General features: G+C 39.2%; 1 protein-coding gene across 1 annotated transcript in view; it reads right to left on the bottom strand.

The window, feature by feature from the left end:
- LOC126184776 (cytokine receptor-like) overlaps window positions 1–20,856 on the bottom strand; it is a 430,688-nt gene that overhangs the window by 81,492 nt on the left and 328,340 nt on the right. Inside the window, exons 15-16 of the mRNA XM_049927330.1 lie at window positions 12,235–12,399; window positions 1,875–2,024 (exon numbers count right to left, since the gene is read on the bottom strand). Coding sequence (XP_049783287.1) covers window positions 1,875–2,024; window positions 12,235–12,399 — 315 coding nt within the window. The remainder of the gene's footprint in view (window positions 1–1,874; window positions 2,025–12,234; window positions 12,400–20,856) is intronic.

The following is a 20,856-nucleotide window of genomic DNA, read 5'->3' as shown; positions in this document are numbered from 1 at the left end:
TTTGCCTGAGAAGCCCTGGGAGTGTATTCATGCTGACTTCGCGGGACCTTCTTATTGGCTTCTCGTTATTGATGCCTACTCTAACTTTCCTTTCATTGTCCGTTGCACGTTGCTTACCACCGCGGCAACCACCAATGCTCTAGCTCGCATTTTCTCTTTGGAAGGCCTTCCCTCTACTCTTGTTACTGATAATGGTCCGCAATTTGCCTCTTCCAATTTTGCGGATTTTTGTGTCCGTCATGGCGTCATGCATGTCACGGCCCCTCCGTTCCATCCACAGCCAAACAGTGAGGCTGAACGACTGGTCTGCACATTTAAGGCTCAGATGCGGAAACTCCTGGCTTCTTCTGCTGCTGCTGATGCGCTTCTCCAATTTCTGGCTTCTTACCATTTCACCCTCATGGGGGACCACAGCCTGGCTGAGCTCTTACATGGCCGACAGCCCTGCATGCTACTTCATCTTCTGCGGCCTTCCACCTCACGGCCACAGAGGCCTTCGCTTGGCCGGTTCACCGCCAATGACCTTGTATGGGTACGGGGATATGGCAGGTTATAAATGGAGTCCTGGCCGCATCTTAAGACACCGTGGCCAACGCCTGTATGAAATACATTCTGACACGGGTGTTGCAGTGAGTTATTCGGACCAGCTTCAGCCTTGTGTGCCGGCAACGCCTGTTCCGGATGCCGCTACAACACCTTCGGCTCTACCTGATGCTCGGGATACTGGAATCTATCATTACTCACAATGCAGTCCTCTCACCATCATATTGGTGCCAGCACAAAACTGACGCCACCAGGAGACGTTCCCATGCAGGAACCAGATGATCATCATCTGTCAGAGCAACTCTACTCGCCTCCTTCTCCTACGTACGTGGGCACGTCGTCCATGTCTGCTGTTATAACAATTGGACTTGCCACAATGGGCAGATTGGTGCATGGGGCCCCAGCAGATTTGACCCCCACGTCTCCTGTCATCTCGACCTGTTATCATCGAGGACACTTCCGTCCATACGGGAAGCCTCGGCCAGTCAAACAACACCTATGGATGTTAGCAATCTACAGGCTACCTCCATCAAGACCTGTGCAAAAAATTCAGAGGGGGGAAAAGTGTTGTGACTCGCCGATCTTTCAAAGTGCTGCTGCGCAGTTACGTGCGTCCTCTACATGCGGCGCTGTCTGCTAGCCATGCAGCAGCAGCGCCACCTAAGCGGCCAGCCAGCCAGTGACTGCAAGACTTGGACTCAGTTATGATTTGACTGTTAAAGTGTACACATGTCTTACTCTGTTTACTTGATCTGTTACTTTCATGTATTGCATCTTCCTTGAAATATATTTGTTCAACTTGAAGTTATTACAATAGAATTGAGCATTCTTAACACTGGTACAAAGTGCTGACCACCAAGCACTGTACAGAGTTTTAAGAAGAATATCTGTAGATGTAGGCTTCTATGATGAACACTGTTATTATAAGTTGAAAGTTGCAAGTCAGACTATGGTTTATTTTTTAATGGTCTTTTTTACATTGTATTGTTCAGTCTATTTAACTTCAGTGACCATTACCTTCTATTGTGTGTACCTGACTAGCAAGCCATCAGATGGACATCTATATGTGCTAACCAGATATCCTGCAGAGGTCTGCAAACTACAGTGGACTTGTTTTAGATGGAGAATCCTGTTTTCTGAATTCACTCTAAATTAACCCTGTGTGATGTGACACTCTTGTACTACAATGTCATGTCTCTTCCCAGTTCCAATTAGGTGTAGCAAAACCCACATTTTTATAGTGGTGAGAGGATATGATTAATTATTAATTATGAACCTAAAAATCCATTATAACTACTGTAATAACTTAAATAAAGGAAAGTATTTTTTACTTATTGCTTTGCAGAAAATTTCCTTTGTTTCACTCCATGGTCCATAGAAAGTATAATTTGATTCATTTTTGTTTACAGCTCTGATGGCAAAACTGTGACTAAAAGAAACGTGGTGACAGTCCGGCACAGGGATTATATACTGAAGATTACCTGAAAATGGATAGTGTTGATGAAATCCATAGAATAGTACCTAATTATACATATTTTTGTATATTCACTATGTTACATCTTACTTGTTAAATAATTAAAGTGATTTACACACAGAAATAACTATATGCTCTTCTTGTTTTATGTCAATGACCTCCCATTTTCCTTCAACAACTGACATAAATAGTTATCTTTGCTGTTAATGGAAACATTATTGTTAATCTAAACAGAGTAATATCAACATAGGAAACCAATGGCTTTCTGAATGTCATTGACTTTCATGATGACACAGTACATTCAGTAAATACATTTTTATGCTGCAATGTATGTAACATCAAAGTCACATGAAGTCAAAGGGCAGGACATTGGGAATCTCCAAAAATTAAAAGATTCACTAAATGTGTAGAAATACCAGCATTCTAAACATATAGATACTCTAGTCTGTTTGTAAATGAAATTGTTTGACCCTCATCTATATTGAAAGGCCATTTCAAACCATTTCAAAATGGTTCTTAAGAAATACAGGGAATGAGTGTGCTTATAATTTTAATGTGGTGTAAGGTGTATGTTTCATCATCTCTATTTGCTGAAAGTTATGGTCATAATACACAATGAAAAGTCTTCATTGCTTATAGGGTGTTGTGAATCTTCTGTTGGTGTAACATACAGTTTCAAAATGCTGTAAAAAAAGAACCACTGCTCAGAATGACATCCAACTTGAATGGAATATTATTGAAGAAGGGATAAATATTATGGAAACAAAAAAATTTAACAAGATGGTGCTCTAAGCATCATAACATAAATGAGTTCATCTACAAATGACAGATGAATTGCAACACATCAGCAATGGTGTGAGTTGCACATTGATCCAAGTGTGCTGTGCAATGTGCCCACAAGTATGGCATTCAAAAATTGTGACACTGTTAGTTAGGTAAGCTGATCCACCATGGTAAGGTCATACCACATTGGAAGGGAAAAATTGGTTTTTAGTTGTACGGAGGCCAAAAACTGCATAAAAAGTGACAATGAAGTTGGTATTTAATTGTCATGAGACTGGTGCATGACTTTTTGATGTGCTGTCCACTGTTTTCTGCCACAAGTTAAAATCAAGAGACAGCATGTCCCACAATGGACTGCAGTGTCTCAGCGGTCACATCCAGAACATGTTGCACAATTTGTGCCTTCAGTTCGGTTACATTTTTAATAAGGGCAGTGAACACAGCATATCTCAGATAATCCCGCACCCAGAAGTCACATGGCTTTAAGAACAGGTGATCTAGATGACCAGGCTGCAGGGAAATGATGGCTGATAATTCTAGCATTTCCAAAATGCCTCTGCAGCAGCTCCTTCTTTGGCTGTGCAACTTCAATGTGAGTGCTATCTCACATAAAAATTATCCTACCCACACATCCACATTGTTGAAGGGTTGGAATGGGTCTGGTGCACGAAAGACTCTCATAGAATTTACCAGTGATGGTACAGGTAATAGAATCTACAGGAATCACCTTCTCAAAAAATACAATGATGGAAAAAATTCACAACACCAAAAAATAATTAAAATATAGTAATGAAATTTTGGGACTGAATTTATCTAGGTAACATATTTAAGTGATTAACATTGCAAGATCATATGTTGATGTAATCATGAGATAAGCCATTTCATATGTGAAATTCTGATACATTAATAGCCAGTGTAACTGCTAGAATGTTGAATGCAAGAATGCAAATGTGAATGTATTGTGTTGTAAAGGTCCTGGATGGCAATTTGTGGGATGGAGGTCCATGCCTGTGTGACTTGATTGGTCAGTACAAGGGCAGTTAATGTTGGTTGTGGATGATGCTGGAGCTGTCATCCAGTGATGTCCCATATGTGCTTGATTAAAGACTGATCTGGTAATTGAGCAGACCAAGGCAAAATGTCAACACTCTCTAGAACACTTTGTGTTACAACAGCAGTATGTGGGTAAGTGTTATCCTGTTGGGAAACATCCCCTGGTTGATCTCTCATGAATAACAGCACAACAGGTTGAATCACCAGATTGACATATAATTTTGGAGTCCGTTTGCACGGGATGGCCATGAGAATGCTCCTTCTGTCACACGAAATTGCAACCCAGACAATAACTCGAGGTGTAGGTCCAGTGTGTCTAGCATGCAGACAGGTTGACTGCAGACCCTCAACTGGCCTCCTTCTAACTGACACACAGCCATCTCTGGCACCAAGACAGAGCCAGGTTTCATCAGAAAACATAATAGACATCCATCCTGCACTCCACTGAGTGCTTGGTTGATACCACTGAAGTAACAGACAGTGGTGGTTTAGGGTCTGTGGGATGAATGGTATAGGTCATTGGCTTGGAGCTGTGCTTGAAGTAACCAATTTTTAACAGTTTGTTGTGTCACTGCGGTGCCAACTGCTGCTCAAATTGCTGCTACAGATGTAATACAAAGCAGCACAGATGTACCCCAGACATGATGGTCCTCCCTCTTGGTAGTGCCACATGGGTGTAAGGCACCTGGTCTTCTTGTGACTATACATTCTCATGATCACTGCTCCCAGCAATAATGACTGCATCCCCACCAAGTCTTTCTGTGATATTCCAGAAGGAACATCTTGCTTCTTGTAGTTCTATTACATGAACTTATTCAAACTTAGTAAGGTGTTGGTACTGGCATCTTTGTGAACTTAAAGGCACTGTTGACCAACATCAACTCACCATGTCCAATGTCAAAGGTAACTAATGCTATGACTGTTACAGCATGTATTGAAAACAAACATGATTTCCACCCTCATAGTGGTGCTACTAGCGCCACTCTTTAAATGACTGTTGAAAAATTTGAATAGACATCATCTTTCAGACATAAAAACATGCTTGCCAACTTCCATTTATGTCACACAACTCCTTTTTGTTGCTGTAGTTTTTTTCTGCTCGTGTATGACACTATAATTAACAGTGTCATTGAGCTGAACCACATTGTTACTTTTGCAGAATTGAGCAGTACTGGTTAGCATGTGAACAGATTTTCCATTGTCCCTATTCTGAAATTCTGTGAATTGACTTATCCTTGGGGATGGAAACAGGCTTTGTCTGTCAACAGACTGTCCCATGCCCATTTACTGTCCGTTTCCATGTAAGCAAGAAATCATTGAGCAAATGTTTGTCTTACTGGCAGATCAACATGTAGCAACTCCTGAACATGGGTAAAGACTGCAATGCACGACATTTCATAGAATTTTGTGCACCATGTTCACAGGCGTGTCCAATACTCAGGCAATTCCTCATGCAATGCATGTTGATGTACTCATCTCTCAGACCCTCCTGCAATGCTATTGACACATTTTCTATTGATGCTGGATCAATTGTTTCCCTCCCTCTGCCACATTGCACTTCAAAAGAACCTGTCTTTTCAAATATCATAATAATTTTCTCTACAAACTTGACAGACATCAGACCAAAGCCTTTTTTCATACCCTTGAGTTTCCAGAACTTCTGCAGAACTACTTGTGCACACTCACCATTCTTGTAAATAGCTTTACCAGCAGCATGTGATCCTCCATTGAGACAGTCACATAGAGCATTTAAGACACAAACTGAGGAATAGCCATGTACTCCACATCTTTTATTTTACATATTGTGCCACTTATGGTGTCATTTAGTGTTAAAATTTTCATTAACTTTTTGTTTGTTTCCATAATGTTTCTTTGATAATATTGCATTAAAATTTGATGTCATTCTGAGGAGTGATTTTTTTTACAGTGTTTTGAAACTGGAACTTTAATTGCAATCACCCTGTACATAACATTGTCGGTTAATAGGAGGTACTTTTGCATGTTCACAGGAACTCCTGATCCCTATGGCACAATCCTATATGTACATCTCATAGCCATTTAAAATATCATATGCCACCTGTCTTCACTGGATGACAGCCAGAGCCTACCTTCAGATACAGGGTGAAGAAAAATTAGTTGACTTCACAGTGTCATTCCTTGCCTGCTAGCAGTACAGAAATATCTGTAACAAGATTTTATTTTTGTGCATCTTTTCAGAAGAAAATTGATGTAAAAATATGACAATTTTTCAACATTATAATCACTTATATGACAAATATATTGATTAAACAGATAGTAACAATGCTGCCTGATTATTGTAGCTAGTAGAGTTTTGTCCACAATGATCTTATTGGGTTTTTCTTTAACCCCCTCATATACTACAGTATTAATAAGCAGAACAAAATTAGCAACAAAAGAAAATTACACTGATTTTGGAACTGAACTCATCATCTTGAGATTCTAATGCAAAACTATGCCCACTATAGTAACTGGGCAGCAATCAGCAGTGTTATGCTATATTGAATGAAGATATTTGTCATACATGTGATTACACTGCTTAAAATCCATTTCCTACCAAAAATATCTAAGAGATGGAATTTTGTTGGAGATGTATTTTTGTTGCCAGCAGGCAAAAATCATTCTGTGAAGTATTAGTACATGAATTTTTCCTCATTGAGTACAATAGTTGCAATGGTGATTTGAATACTAAGAAGAAAGAATCTGCAACTCATCATTCACCTCATTCACCCCATAACCTTGTGAAATGTTGTTTATTACAACAGAAGCTTCATTGTGCAAAAAATCCAAAACTGCTTCACAATCCTTCCTGTAGAGTTTTGTCACCAGTGCCAAGGTGTAGAAATAGAGATATCTAGCACCTAACAGTTCACACATTGCACCCAGGCCATAGTTAACTGGAAACGTTTCTCATAAACACTGTGTCCTCACATCTGCTTCCCTCCTGACTTGCCCGGTGAACTTTTATCTTTATCGCAAACTCAAAAACATATTAAAAGGGTACAATTATCCAGAGCAAATATTTTATTTATAAAAAATGATGAAACATCTTTAAACACCAAGGAAAGTTATTTTGAGGGTATATATGAACAATACGATCAATGTTTGAAATGTTGGCTCAGCAGGGGATATGAATAATTTGCCACCATTTGAAATGTTGAAAGATAAACTATAAAATATTTAGAACATAAATTTGGACTTAATTTGTATTTTTCTCATAACTTAAGAAGTTCTTGAGATGCAATGATCATTGACACATATTGTGCATTGATCCCCAGGATGAAACAAACAAACAAACTAACCCTGACATGCATAAATATTTACTCAAGTCCCACATATTTTATGTTACCTAAAGTTCTGATAGCTGATTAATAAATATGAAGAATGATACTTCACCCTGTTCCCACCTTTACATTTAAAAAAGTTTAAAAGTCTGTCTTTCACTTCAGTTACTTGTGTATAAACAGACTTTTTTTTTTTTTTTTTTTTTTTTTTCCAAATGATGCCGCAGAGGTAGAGGAAATCAATAAGATAATACTAAAACACCAAACAGAAACCACTGTGGGACTGATGACCTTTAGTCCCCCTAAAACATCCCTCCCCTCAAGAAACCACTGTTTCGTACACTTTCAGAAAGTCTTAGTGTAATAAAAGTGACAATTTCTCATTGCACAGCAGAAAAGGATTTATGACATCAATCCATTGTCACTTAAATCTATATGCTGACTTTGGTCATAAATTGAAACAGAAATGGGAAGAATTATGCATGAAGTGGAATGACATACACTCCTGGAAATGGAAAAAAGAACACATTGACACCGGTGTGTCAGACCCACTATACTTGCTCCGGACACTGCGAGAGGGCTGTACAAGCAATGATCATACGCACGGCACAGCGGACACACCAGGAACCGCGGTGTTGGCCGTCGAATGGCGCTAGCTGCGCAGCATTTGTGCACCGCCGCCGTCAGTGTCAGCCAGTTTGCCGTGGCATACGGAGCTCCATCGCAGTCTTTAACACTGGTAGCATGCCGCGACAGCGTGGACGTGAACCGTATGTGCAGTTGACGGACTTTGAGTGAGGGCGTATAGTGGGCATGCGGGAGGCCGGGTGGACGTACCGCCGAATTGCTCAACACGTGGGGCGTGAGGTCTCCACAGTACATCGATGTTGTCGCCAGTGGTCGGCGGAAGGTGCACGTGCCCGTCGACCTGGGACCGGACTGCAGCGATGCACGGATGCACGCCAAGACCGTAGGATCCTACGCAGTGCCGTAGGGGACCACACCGCCACTTCCCAGCAAATTAGGGACACTGTTGCTCCTGGGGTATCGGCGAGGACCATTCGCAACCGTCTCCATGAAGCTGGGCTACGGTCCCGCACACCGTTAGGCCGTCTTCCGCTCACGCCCCAACATCGTGCAGCCCGCCTCCAGTGGTGTCGCGACAGGCGTGAATGGAGGGACGAATGGAGACGTGTCGTCTTCAGCGATGAGAGTCGCTTCTGCCTTGGTGCCAATGATGGTCATATGCGTGTTTGGCGCCGTGCAGGTGAGCGCCACAATCAGGACTGCATACGACCGAGGCACACAGGGCCAACACCCGGCATCATGGTGTGGGGAGCGATCTCCTACACTGGCCGTACACCACTGGTGATCGTCAAGGGGACACTGAATAGTGCACGGTACATCCAAACCGTCATCGAACCCATCGTTCTACCATTCCTAGACCGGCAAGGGAACTTACTGTTCCAACAGGACAATGCACGTCCGCATGTATCCTGTGCCACCCAACGTGCTCTAGAAGGTGTAAGTCAACTACCCTGGCCAGCAAGATCTCCGGATCTGTCGTCCCCCATTGAGCATGTTTGGGACTGGATGAAGCGTCGTCTCACGCGGTCTGCACGTCCAGCACGAACGCTGGTCCAACTGAGGTGCCAGGTGGAAATGGCATGGCAAGCCATTCCACAGGACTACATCCAGCATCTCTACGATCGTCTCCATGGGAGAATAGCAGCCTGCATTGCTGCGAAAGGTGGATATACACTGTACTAGTGCCGACATTGTGCATGCTCTGTTGCCTGTGTCTATGTGCCTGTGGTCCTGTCAGTGTGATCATGTGATGTATCTGACCCCAGGAATGTGTCAATAAAGTTTCCCCTTCCTGGGACAATGAATTCACGGTGTTCTTATTTCAATTTCCAGGAGTGTATAATCTATACTGACAATGATGCATTCTGAAATCAGTATTATCAAGATTTTATGTTTTGTCTTAATGTCTACATTCAAATGGGTCTGTGGGAGAGAAGTTCCTTTTTGAGAGAAAACAAAATGCCAACTTTTATGGTATTCCTTTGACATAATTTCTAAAGCTTAATGTTGTTTCCATATCCAAAACACAGTTTTCTACAGAAATTCTACTTCATGACAGAACTACATCAACAAAGTAGATAGAATCTAGAAAATGTTTAATCCCATAACAATGTACTGCTGTCATTTTTAAGCTGAGGGCACAATTAGCTTCTTGGGACCCAGTCAGATTTTTTTTTTTTTTTTTTTTTTGCCAACTATATTTTTTCAGTATAGCTCAGGAGTGACTCAGCTTAACATAAGAAGTCGTATACTGCAGGAGAACTTCTGTGAAGTTTGGAAGGTAGGTAAGTGGTAATTGTAGAAGTAAAGCTGTAATGGTGGGTCATAAAGTGTGCCTGCATTGCTTAGTTGGTAGATCACTTGGCCACAAACAGCAGAAGTCCCTGGTTCAAGCCTCTGTCCAACACACAGTTTTGTTCTGTCACAAAGGTTCAGATCAGTACCCATTCCACTGCAGAGTGGAAATTCATACTCAATATAAGAAGTGGTTTAGCTTAACAGAACTTCAATGTGCATAACCTTTATGCAGCAGACCCATTAAGAGGAGAATACAGATATTCATTGTGTGATGAAAACTAGGAAGTCCATCAATGGAAAGCTATTAGACACATCAGTTTTGTACAGTGTGTATAGCTAATATTCTTTGAGTGCCAATCATTTGCTTTGAAGAAAATATTGCACACCATTTAAAACTCCATGTCCAAATGTCAGACTATATGGGGTTAAAAATTTACAATGAAATAGAGGACAGTAATATGTTTCACATGTAGCTTGGTTCACTGAAAAGATTTCTCTGTACTCTCCTGATTGAAAAGTGTTATTATTCTGTTGAAGAATTTCTTGAGGAGAATTTCATAGTTTGAAAAAGGGAATTACACATTTTTTGTAGACTGGAAACTATTGTATGTCTTTGTGTAGCAGTATCTCAGTAATGTATATAAAAGAAGATAAACTTTTGTGTTTCTCTTAAAAGTGTGTAAAGCTTGACATGTTTTCTGCACATCAAATCAAATGATTTGAAAGTTGTATGTCATGAGACAAATAAATCACGTTTCACAAGTGGGTAGTTTCATCAAGTGTGCATTATCCAAATGTGTTTTCTTCATAGTTCTCTGTAATGATTAGAATGACCCAATTTTATGACCTCAAAGTCCAAGTACAGGCCTTAATAAAAATAACATTACTTTTTCTTGTCAACTGTACAAAGGGTCTCATTAACTAGACACCATTTTTGTGCATTATCATTGTTCCTGTTTCACAGGGTAATCTTCTTGAACACCATCACAGCCTAGCTGCCTAGCTGACATGTGATTTCCTACAGAGTGAGGATTACTGTATTTAACACTGCCAAAAATTAAGTTGCTGGATGCATGATGAGAGAGTTTGTTGCCAATTACTGTAGATTAAGCAGTTTTAGCAATGCTTTCTTTTAATTCAGTTTCCATTGTTTCTAAATGAATAAGTGAGAGCAATGTTAGACTTCCAAACATTTAAGACCTATGTTTTCATTACCAGATACAGCTGCATATCCTGGAATATTTGTGTGTCTGTCATTGCCAAATTAAGAATGTCATTGCAGAGATGGCATTAACCTATGGAGCCAACAGTGCAGTAACTTATGACTTACTACATATTGGCTATGTAATTTATTACAATGTGCGAAGCAGCAGCTGTTACAGTAATTGTAACAAGTAAGAATTTCTGTGCTGTATCAAACAATTTCTTATTACTTGCATGGATTGCACACATATGCAGTAAAAATAGCAGCTTCCATTTATAAATGAAGTGAACATCAATATCAGAACACAACTCAACCTATGCTGTAAGAGTTTAAAGACTTCCTGGAACAGTAAATGATGCTGAGGTTCTCTGATGTTACATTCGACCATATCACTGAGTCAGTCTGTGCTGTTATTCATGTTAGAATCATAAATACTGTGTGTAAAACTTGCACAATTTTTGTATTTCCACAATTAATGTTCTCAAAATGGCTTCCAACCAGCTTCATATTGTCTAAAAATGCAACCAGTCTCCACAAAAATATTCTGAAACTTCACTAATGCCATATGGTGTATGGTATGAGAACATTAGAATCATACATTATAACTGATAATATAAACTGTTTCAATTTTTCATTGTAATTCTATGTTTCAAATGAAAAAGAACAGGATATTAATGTTATTATTATTATTATTATTTTTATATTTTTCTCCTTGTTGTTGATGTTGTTAATCCATACAAAATATCTACTGCTAAAGAGAGAGTACAAAATAAAATTTACACTATAGTTGCTTCTTCAGCATATCAGTCAGAATAAAACTGTGTTTGTACCAGTTAAAACAGTTTCTGTCATCTTTAGACAAATTTCAGAATTATAAGAGATACATATACATTTACACATTTCATATCTGTTTCGATTAGAGAAAATTCCATACATATGAGCATGTGGATGGTGGAAAGCAAATAACATGTTCTTTAAAACTTGCTGACAAATTATAATTGTATACCAGTACAAGACTCAAATTCTGACCTTTCTTTTCACAGTTAACTCTCTCAAAATAGGAGTCATTCAGTCATGCCTAATAACCTGTCCAATATTTCAGTCTGAAGTTACCAAAATGTTTCTCTTCCAGACTTCATAGAATTCTCCTGCATGATTGCATAAAGCAGTATTATTATGATAAATTACATTGTAGATTATCTGCCTTTTAAAGATATGAAAAAGCAGGCAAGAGGTAGTAATGGCCAGAAGCATTGAAAAACTCTGTTAGTTGTGTTCAGAGAGGTCAAATGGTAACAGCATTACCTACAAATAGAGGATGCAGATTTCAGTCCTTATCTGGCACACAGTTTTAGTCCCTGAGGAAGTTGTTACCATTAACACTCTGCTCCAGAATGAAATATTCTTTCTGAATGCAGTCGTTTACAAAATTTAGCATTAAAGAAAAAAAGGAAACAAATGGTTGTAAACCTAATGATATCACTTCTTACTTGAATTGATATGCTGGATTGTTGAGGAGTTCCGAGTATTTAAAGATATAACTTTTAATTCATAGTAGTCTAAATGACCTCCTTTGAACTTTGGTGGTTCCCATTTCACTTCTATTTCTGATGACATCTTCATTCTTGCTGATATTTTGTTTACAGCTCCTGGAGCTAAAAGAGTATTATAAAAATTTATCTTTGGACACATTCATAAAAAAATGTTGTCCAATAAATTAAATTATACAGCACAGAGTGCAATTTGTTTTATAAATTTACAAATTTTGAGATGATTCACTTTTAATGTATAGTTTAAATATGGAATTTACTTTGCATAATACATCAAATGTATGGTGTTTGACATTGAGTATGAATATTGAAGAAGGTCCCATTACATGGGTTTTCCTAAATTACTTCAAGTTATATCCTTATTCCCAAATATGACTTAAAATATAATATCTGACAAACTTGAAACATAGCCTATATGATGTACAGCCATTGATAATACACATTATTTCAGTAAACATATTTTCTGAAAATTTAAAAAATCAAGTTTTCAGCTTAAAATGTTCTCTGGGGTGTGTATTTTATTATAGTTTTCATTCCAAGTTCACCAGAAACTCTCTTATTGAGTTACAAGGAGATTCATGAAAAAGTTTCTCTGGAAACCATTCCAGCAGGAATAAAATACTGTACATGTAATGTCAGCAATTGTCTAACTGGCATTGTGGATATTATGAATGTGTTAGAACTTGAGTTTGGACCAGCCTGTTCCAATGTCTGCACAAAAGAAGATGACAATAGCATTTAGTGAGAAAACCAGTGGATGACAGAAGCTGCCAAAGAGGCCTGTAAGAACACCATGACCATGAGGAAGATGGGAGAAGATCAGATTTTTGATATGGAAGGATTGCTGTATGGTTCACAGATTGCTGACGATAGGTTTATTTAACTCAAATACAAAAAATGTAGCCCAAAACTACAAAGGCACTTTTCTCAAAACTGTATTTTTCAAATTGGTGTAAAACAAAACTGTACATATTATTTTGACCGGAATATGATGTCAGCATTCTAAATTCAGTTCTTGATCAGTGTATGTAGCAGTTTTCTGATATCTTCAAAAATTGAGGCACACTTCCAGCTCAATTTTGTGGGTGAACAAAATGACATTTGTTTCAACACATCACTATTTTATTATAACAAAATGTTTTTCAATTGTCCTACGTAAGCTGATGAAAATTATATTGAAAATTACTTAAACAAAATTATTTTGTTATGGGTCCAATAGGAAGGTTTCGGGAATTCCTGCTGGTGACCAATGTTATGGTTGCTGCACCTGGTGCAGCAGTTACAGGAAGCATCCAATGTTGACATAAAAACGATTTCTTAAAGACAGAAGTGTAAGGAATAGAAATGTGTTGTTCCTTTTTATTTTATTTGAAAAAAATTATGAAAATTGCCTGTTTTTCATGCATTCAAAGAGGACTACCCCTTAAAACTAATAAATCTAATAACTCTTAGTACTTTAAACAGTCCTTTGGGGACACCTTATTTATCTAGGTAGGCTTCATGTCCAGCAATGAAGCAAAAAAGTTCTAACTAGTTTAATATGTATTACTTTACTTTAGCATCATTGTACACTGCTGTTTATGAAAAGTGCAGCATCCTTAAATACCAATCTGATCAATGAAAACTGTTCTGCAATCACATAACATTTGGAAATTCAACATAGCAAAAATATTATTTAGTTTTAAAAAATAGATCATCACTCATTTAACAGAGAAGCGTACAGTATTGAAAGGCACACATAAAAATGGTCTAATGGTATTTCCATTCTTGAAATGTGCAGTTTCCATACTTTCCTCAGCTGGAAGAATGTGGAAAGGAGCTTGGCTATAGGCTAACTAATGTAAAATATAGTAAAAGGGAGAGGAATATGAAATGCTTGGGGAAATATGGGGAAGAAGAGAGAGCAGACATGAGTAGAAGAAAAGTAAATGAACTGCACAAGAAGTATAGAGGCTGAAAATGGGATGCTTCCATCAAACTCTCGTAATTTGAAAACTAAATTAAAAAGTAAGGACCAAAGCAGCCTTCAGTTATGTTTTATGATCCACTTATAACTTCTGACATTTTGTAATATGATTCATGAAATGCTTCACCTGCAGGAAACTGACTGTACAACTGAATTATATTTTTAACTACGATGTACATCATTCACACTATTACCAAGAATATCATGGTGACAAATCATCAACATATGACACTGTCAAGTACAGCACCAAACAAACTACACATCATGACACTGAGTAAGATAAATTCTTGATTTCCTAATGAGGAAAGTGAAGTTAGACTGATGTGGGCACTTCACAGTCTAGCCTCAGGGCGAACATGTTTTTACAGTTTTTCAACTGTCTAATTCTAACTGTAAGAAGAGTGCAATCAAATGGTTGTTTTATCAGCCATGGAAAGCATTTCAGGTATACATCTGAGCATCACTGTAATATAATGGAAAAACGTTCATGAAGTTTGACTTCATAACATATTAGCACAGTATTGGTAGGTAAAAGTTTCCTTGAGTTGTTACAGATGGATAACAGAAATTGTGCAGTGCTACCCAGCACAATTACATATATAATCCACTGGGTTAATATGAAGTTTCCTACAACATTTAGCTATATACTTTTCACTACAAGATCAATAAAACTGTAGAAAACAAAAGGAAACCTTTCCACAAAAGCTGATTTTGCTTGAGGTTGCAGAGAATATTTGCATTTGTTTACCTGTCTCTGCAGAAGTTAATCAGTAGTTAGAATAATGATTCTTACCTCAGTGAAAGTTATTGTATTTGCCTTACAGGAAATATTTTCTGCAGTCACTGACCAATATCCAGTGATTGGCAAGAAAATGTCACTACTGTGCTAACTGGAGAGATTACAGTGTGTAGTCAGTGTCTTAATTCATGTGCAAGTCCTTTTATTCTCTATTACAATCAAAGATGTCTACAGTCCTGGAAATGGAAAAAAGAACACATTGACACCGGTGTGTCAGACCCACCATACTTGCTCCAGACACTGCGAGAGGGCTGTACAAGCAATGATCACACGCACGGCACAGCGGACACACCAGGAACCGCGGTGTTGGCCGTCGAATGGCGCTAGCTGCGCAGCATTTGTGCACCGTCGCCGTCAGTGTCAGCCAGTTTGCCGTGGCATACGGAGCTCCATCGCAGTCTTTAACACTGGTAGCATGCCGCGACAGCGTGGACGTGAACCGTATGTGCAGTTGACGGACTTTGAGCGAGGGCGTATAGTGGGCATGCGGGAGGCCGGGTGGACGTACCGCCAAATTGCTCAACACGTGGGGCGTGAGGTCTCCACAGTACATCGATGTTGTCGCCAGTGGTCGGCGGAAGGTGCACGTGCCCGTCGACCTGGGACCGGACCGCAGCGACGCACGGATGCACGCCAAGACCGTAGGATCCCACGCAGTGCCGTAGGGGACCGCACCGCCACTTCCCAGCAAATTAGGGACACTGTTGCTCCTGGGGTATCGGCGAGGACCATTCGCAACCGTCTCCATGAAGCTGGGCTACGGTCCCGCACACCGTTAGGCCGTCTTCCGCTCACGCCCCAACATCGTGCAGCCCGCCTCCAGTGGTGTCGCGACAGGCGTGAATGGGGGGGCGAATGGAGACGTGTCGTCTTCAGCGATGAGAGTCGCTTCTGCCTTGGTGCCAATGATGGTCGTATGCGTGTTTGGCGCTGTGCAGGTGAGCGCCACAATCAGGACTGCATACGACCGAGGCACACAGGGCCAACACCCGGCATCATGGTGTGGGGAGCGATCTCCTACACTGGCCGTACACCACTGGTGATCGTCGAGGTGACACTGAATAGTGCACGGTACATCCAAACCGTCATCGAACCCATCGTTCTACCATTCCTAGACCAGCAAGGGAACTTGCTGTTCCAACAGGACAATGCACGTCCGCATGTATCCCGTGCCACCCAACGTGCTCTAGAAGGTGTAAGTCAACTACCCTGGCCAGTAAGATCTCTGGATCTGTCCCCCATTGAGCATGTTTGGGACTGGATGAAGCGTCTGCACATCCAGCATGAACGCTGGTCCAACTGAGGCGCCAGGTGGAAATGGCATGGCAAGCCGTTCCACAGGACTACATCCAGCATCTCTATGATCGTCTCCATGGGAGAATAGCAGCCTGCATTGCAGGAATGTGTCAATAAAGTTTCCCCTTCCTGGGACAATGAATTCACGGTGTTCTTATTTCAATTTCCAGGAGTGTATATACATATCGAGCAGTTGTACACTGAAAGCACGTGTACATCATTGTACTGGTAGCTCACCTCATATGTCTTCTTTATTAGGCACAAGTCCTAACATCCTCAGACCCTTTAAACTTACAGTACCATTTTTCCATTGTTAAAATGTCATAAAAGAAAGAATTTTTCATATCAGGTGGTCAATTTTAGCTGCTTAAAATGTTTTGAAGCTGTCTGATTTATGGTGTATATCTAGAGTATTACTATAAATCTGCAGGAACGATGTTGCTGTATCTCTAATCTTCTGGAAACATCACTGTCACGTACCTACTCTTTAAATTTCAGGCTCTTAATCCCATTCCTTCATGATGTTGCAGTTTTCACAAACAGCAGTGTATATTTCAATACCTTTCAGTGAAGCACAAAGAAAGCAAAAAACATGGCATCTGTAATGAAAAATGAAAGATGAGTATTAAACAGACTTTTGTGAGCCAGGTTTACCATTCAAATATTTTTCTACATTCTTTAGTATGTAATACTATAGGTACAGAATGAAAAATCAAAGAACTTGTAAAAATACCATACTTCATTTGAAAAAAAAAAAAAAAAAGAAAAAAAGAAACTGCGGTAAGATCTGTCTGTTGTCAACAAAGATCATAACTTCATCAATGTAGTTTACATGCATTAGCAGTTACCTACCACCATTCGGTCTTATTGGCCAGTGATATGCCTCTTTTATTTGAAATGTCAGAAAGAGAGATGTGATGTTTGTCCATTGAATGGGACATGTGTCACAACAAAACACAAAACATTTTTCTGTTGATATAAATGGATTTGTCTAAGTTTACTTATGTTATTGGAGGACTGTTTTTACATATATAAGTTTAACTTGCCTAATACCTGGTCCCAAATTTTTTCATTACACTATCACAGATAATTTTTATCAGTATTAATCATTCGGTTCATAATCTTGACACAACTTTCAGCATTAGTTTCTTTCTCTACACTGCTATCTTAAGTAGTCACCTTTACTTGAGAATCATGTTGTCATGCAAGATGATTCATTATATTAATATGAGAATCAGTACATAGTAGATATACCTTATTTCTTACACCTTCTGATTAATAATGTAGATTTTTGCCTTACACTGTAATTCAATGTTTTCTTAAATAAGCTTAACATAGATTATGTTAGTCACTTTGTTAAATGAGCACACTGGTCACAATGATGGTGTAGACTTGGTATGAATCAGAAATGTGAATCAGCCACCACTGGCATAAGTCATGGCAGTAAAGTAGTATGTATGTGCTAGTCATTTGTATGGAATCAGTGGAATAAGACTGTATAATTCTCCCATTGTCAGTGACTACCACCAACACATCAGTTTCTAAAAAGCTTGCCCTGGGTTGCAAAGCAGATAACATTAATATGCTGATGAGATTTAATTTAACATCCTGCTCAGTGTCAACCATGGAAAGTACCATCTTTTCACTTACTTGCAAGGGGTCCCTGATTAACTATGATTTTAAAGGCGATGGTTAGGGTAAATATTAACAATATTTGTAAATCTATCCTGAGAATAGAGCTACAAACATGAGATGAGAGCAGCCTTTACTGTCAATAAATCAGCACCATTTAATACAGGGTGTATCAACAGAGGATTGAACCAAAGTTGGAGGGATATAGTCTCTACATAAAAACATACAAAGAATATTTAAGCCATGCCTGCACTAGCGCTCGGCCTGAGAGAGAGAGAGAGAGAGAGAGAGAGAGAGAGTAAGAGAGTACTGTATTCATGAGATCATGAATGAGGTGAAAAAGGTGATTTTTTACCAAAAGGCTGATGCTGCCAGTGTTTGATTGAGGCCTGATGTAGTAACACTCACCAAGTACAAATGGTGACATCTGTGTGCAAATGACATTGTTACTCTCAAAGTAATGAGCCATCAAATTGTGATTAGCTGCAAGGATGACAAATGGCTGGAGCAAAATGCATTCATCTTGGCATTGTCTTGTGTCAGGCAAACTGGATGCAAGATAGTGAATGAGAGAATGAGGTAGTGGTGGCTACTATCTGGACTTTTATGGCCTCATAAATGCTACTCTTCAAAGAGCTCCTGATTCTAAAAAGTAGGGTTTGTACCAACCGCGGGGAGAAGGAGAGACAAAAACTACCTGCTGTGGCATAGGAAACTATTTTTCTGCTTTAGTCCCAACCATCAAAAAGCAGTCCTCATTGTTCCCCTATGACTTCACAGGGAAGAAGAAGAATAAGAAACCATGCAAAATTTTACACACTTTTTAATGATGGCTACCATTTTGAGCAAGTTATTGACATTTTTCTGAATGTCCGCAACTGACGTATAATTTTGAACTATAGTTCTTCAGTCTCTCAAGAAACTATTTAGTTCTCTTGGAATTATTATTAAGTGATTAATCTGCAACTGAAATGTTAGAAACCTCAAAATGAAGTTATTAAATGGAAAATGAGTTTGCTCATGGATTTGTCATTGGGAAATGGCCTTAAATTTGTAATTAGATGGAGAGATTATTAATTGTCTGTCTCTCTGTACTGACACATGAAAACTGTGGGGAGTTTAACTGTTTTACAGAATGGTTGAATTCAGTTTGTAGAGAAATCTGCAGACAATAATGACTTTAAAAAGGAAAAAAAGAAAGCTTCCCTTTTCTCATCAGTGTTCTCACTTTTTCAGTCACAGAAGCCTTTCATTCCCTCATTTTTAAGATATATGAGTATAAATATTAGTCTCATGATAATGTCTCATCAAAATCATGTGACATCACTTGACACATTCTGTTTTAAGCATTTGAGTTTATAGTATCTGATAAGTCTGGCTTATTACTTGAAGTATGAGGAGAAGAGCCTCATCCAGCTATATATCACAGTAAGGTGCAGCAGATCTGTAGAAAAGGCTTCTGTACTAAAAGAGATTAGGAAGAAAAGAATCTTGCTGCCAGTTAGTAGCCATAGCAGGGATGTAGAATAGGTGGTACAGGGCAAATTAGGAACAGAGTCCTGGGTCACAAGTACTGTCGAACCAAGCCTTATCCAGGTGACAGAGGACACAGGGAATTTGTGTAAAGGTTTTCAGAAAGAGGATCTTGTTATTGTAGTGGGTGGAACAGGCAACAGCCTGGCTAAAGACAGAAATTGCAGATAAGGGTAACCTGGATGAAATAGTATAAGCAACTTCACACACAAGTGTGAAAGTTGTGGTTATTGTATAGCACCATGACCAGCCCTGGGTTACAACTGCTTTGAGCCATGTGAACACGGAGTTCAGCAGGCTGCTGCTGATTGAAATGAATTCCACGAGTACTGTAACTGTTGCTATAATTGGAAGATGGGGATATGCTGGAAACGACCCACATCTGAATAAGAGTGGGAAAGATAGGTGGACTGAGCTTCTTATAGATAATGCATGGGTGGGGACGGCGAGGGAGGGGGGAGGGGGCAGGGTGCTGTCACACAAAACAAGATCCCTGTTGCTACTGGTGACAGGTGGCAAATATGTTTAATAATCACTTCAGAAGTATAGTAGAAAATATAGGATCAAATAGTTCAAGAGAAAAATCGAAATGTTATGTTGAAAAAGCAACTCTCATAAAGTTCAATCAAATGAAGGTATCACCAACTTCTTTCTCTGAAATTAAGAAACTTGCATATTCTCTCAAAAATAAAAGTTGATCTGGATTTGATAGTGTTTCCAAAAGAGTACTAGAGAGCTGTCTTCATATAATAAGCCCTGTCTTATCTGAGACAGTCCAGAGGGACTGAATATGTTGTTGTTAAACTTCTCTATAGGAAAGGTCACAGGAGAGATGTCAACAAAAATGGACCTGTTGTATTACTGATATCATTTTCCAAAATGTTTGGTAAGATTATGTGTTCTGCAATAGTGCCCACCTGGGCAACAATAATATCCTCAGTAAATAACAGTTTGAATTTCAAGAGAGTTGCTCTACTGAAAATGTCATTTACATGCTCAGTCACCAAATTTTACAAGCATTAGATAACAAAATAGCACTCTCTGGTATTTTCTGTGACATATCTAAGGCATTTGATTGTAAATCACAATATTCTTCTGGATAAACTGAGATTTTGTGGAACTCATGGTATAGCATGCCAATAGATAATGTCATAGCTAACCAAAAGTATGCCAATTCAACTAATGTAATCAGGGAAAATTCTTATGACTGGTGAGAAATCACGTTTGGGGTTTCCCAAGGCTCAATCTTAGGTCCACAATTGTTCCCCATACATGTAAATGATATTTCATCTAACATACGACAAGCAGAATTAGTTCTTTTTGCCGATGACACTAG

The sequence above is a fragment of the Schistocerca cancellata genome, chromosome 4 (genome assembly GCF_023864275.1).
Source record: "Schistocerca cancellata isolate TAMUIC-IGC-003103 chromosome 4, iqSchCanc2.1, whole genome shotgun sequence".
In the NCBI taxonomy this organism is placed as follows: Eukaryota; Metazoa; Arthropoda; class Insecta; order Orthoptera; family Acrididae; genus Schistocerca; species Schistocerca cancellata.
This window is presented reverse-complemented; position numbering and strand designations above follow the sequence as displayed.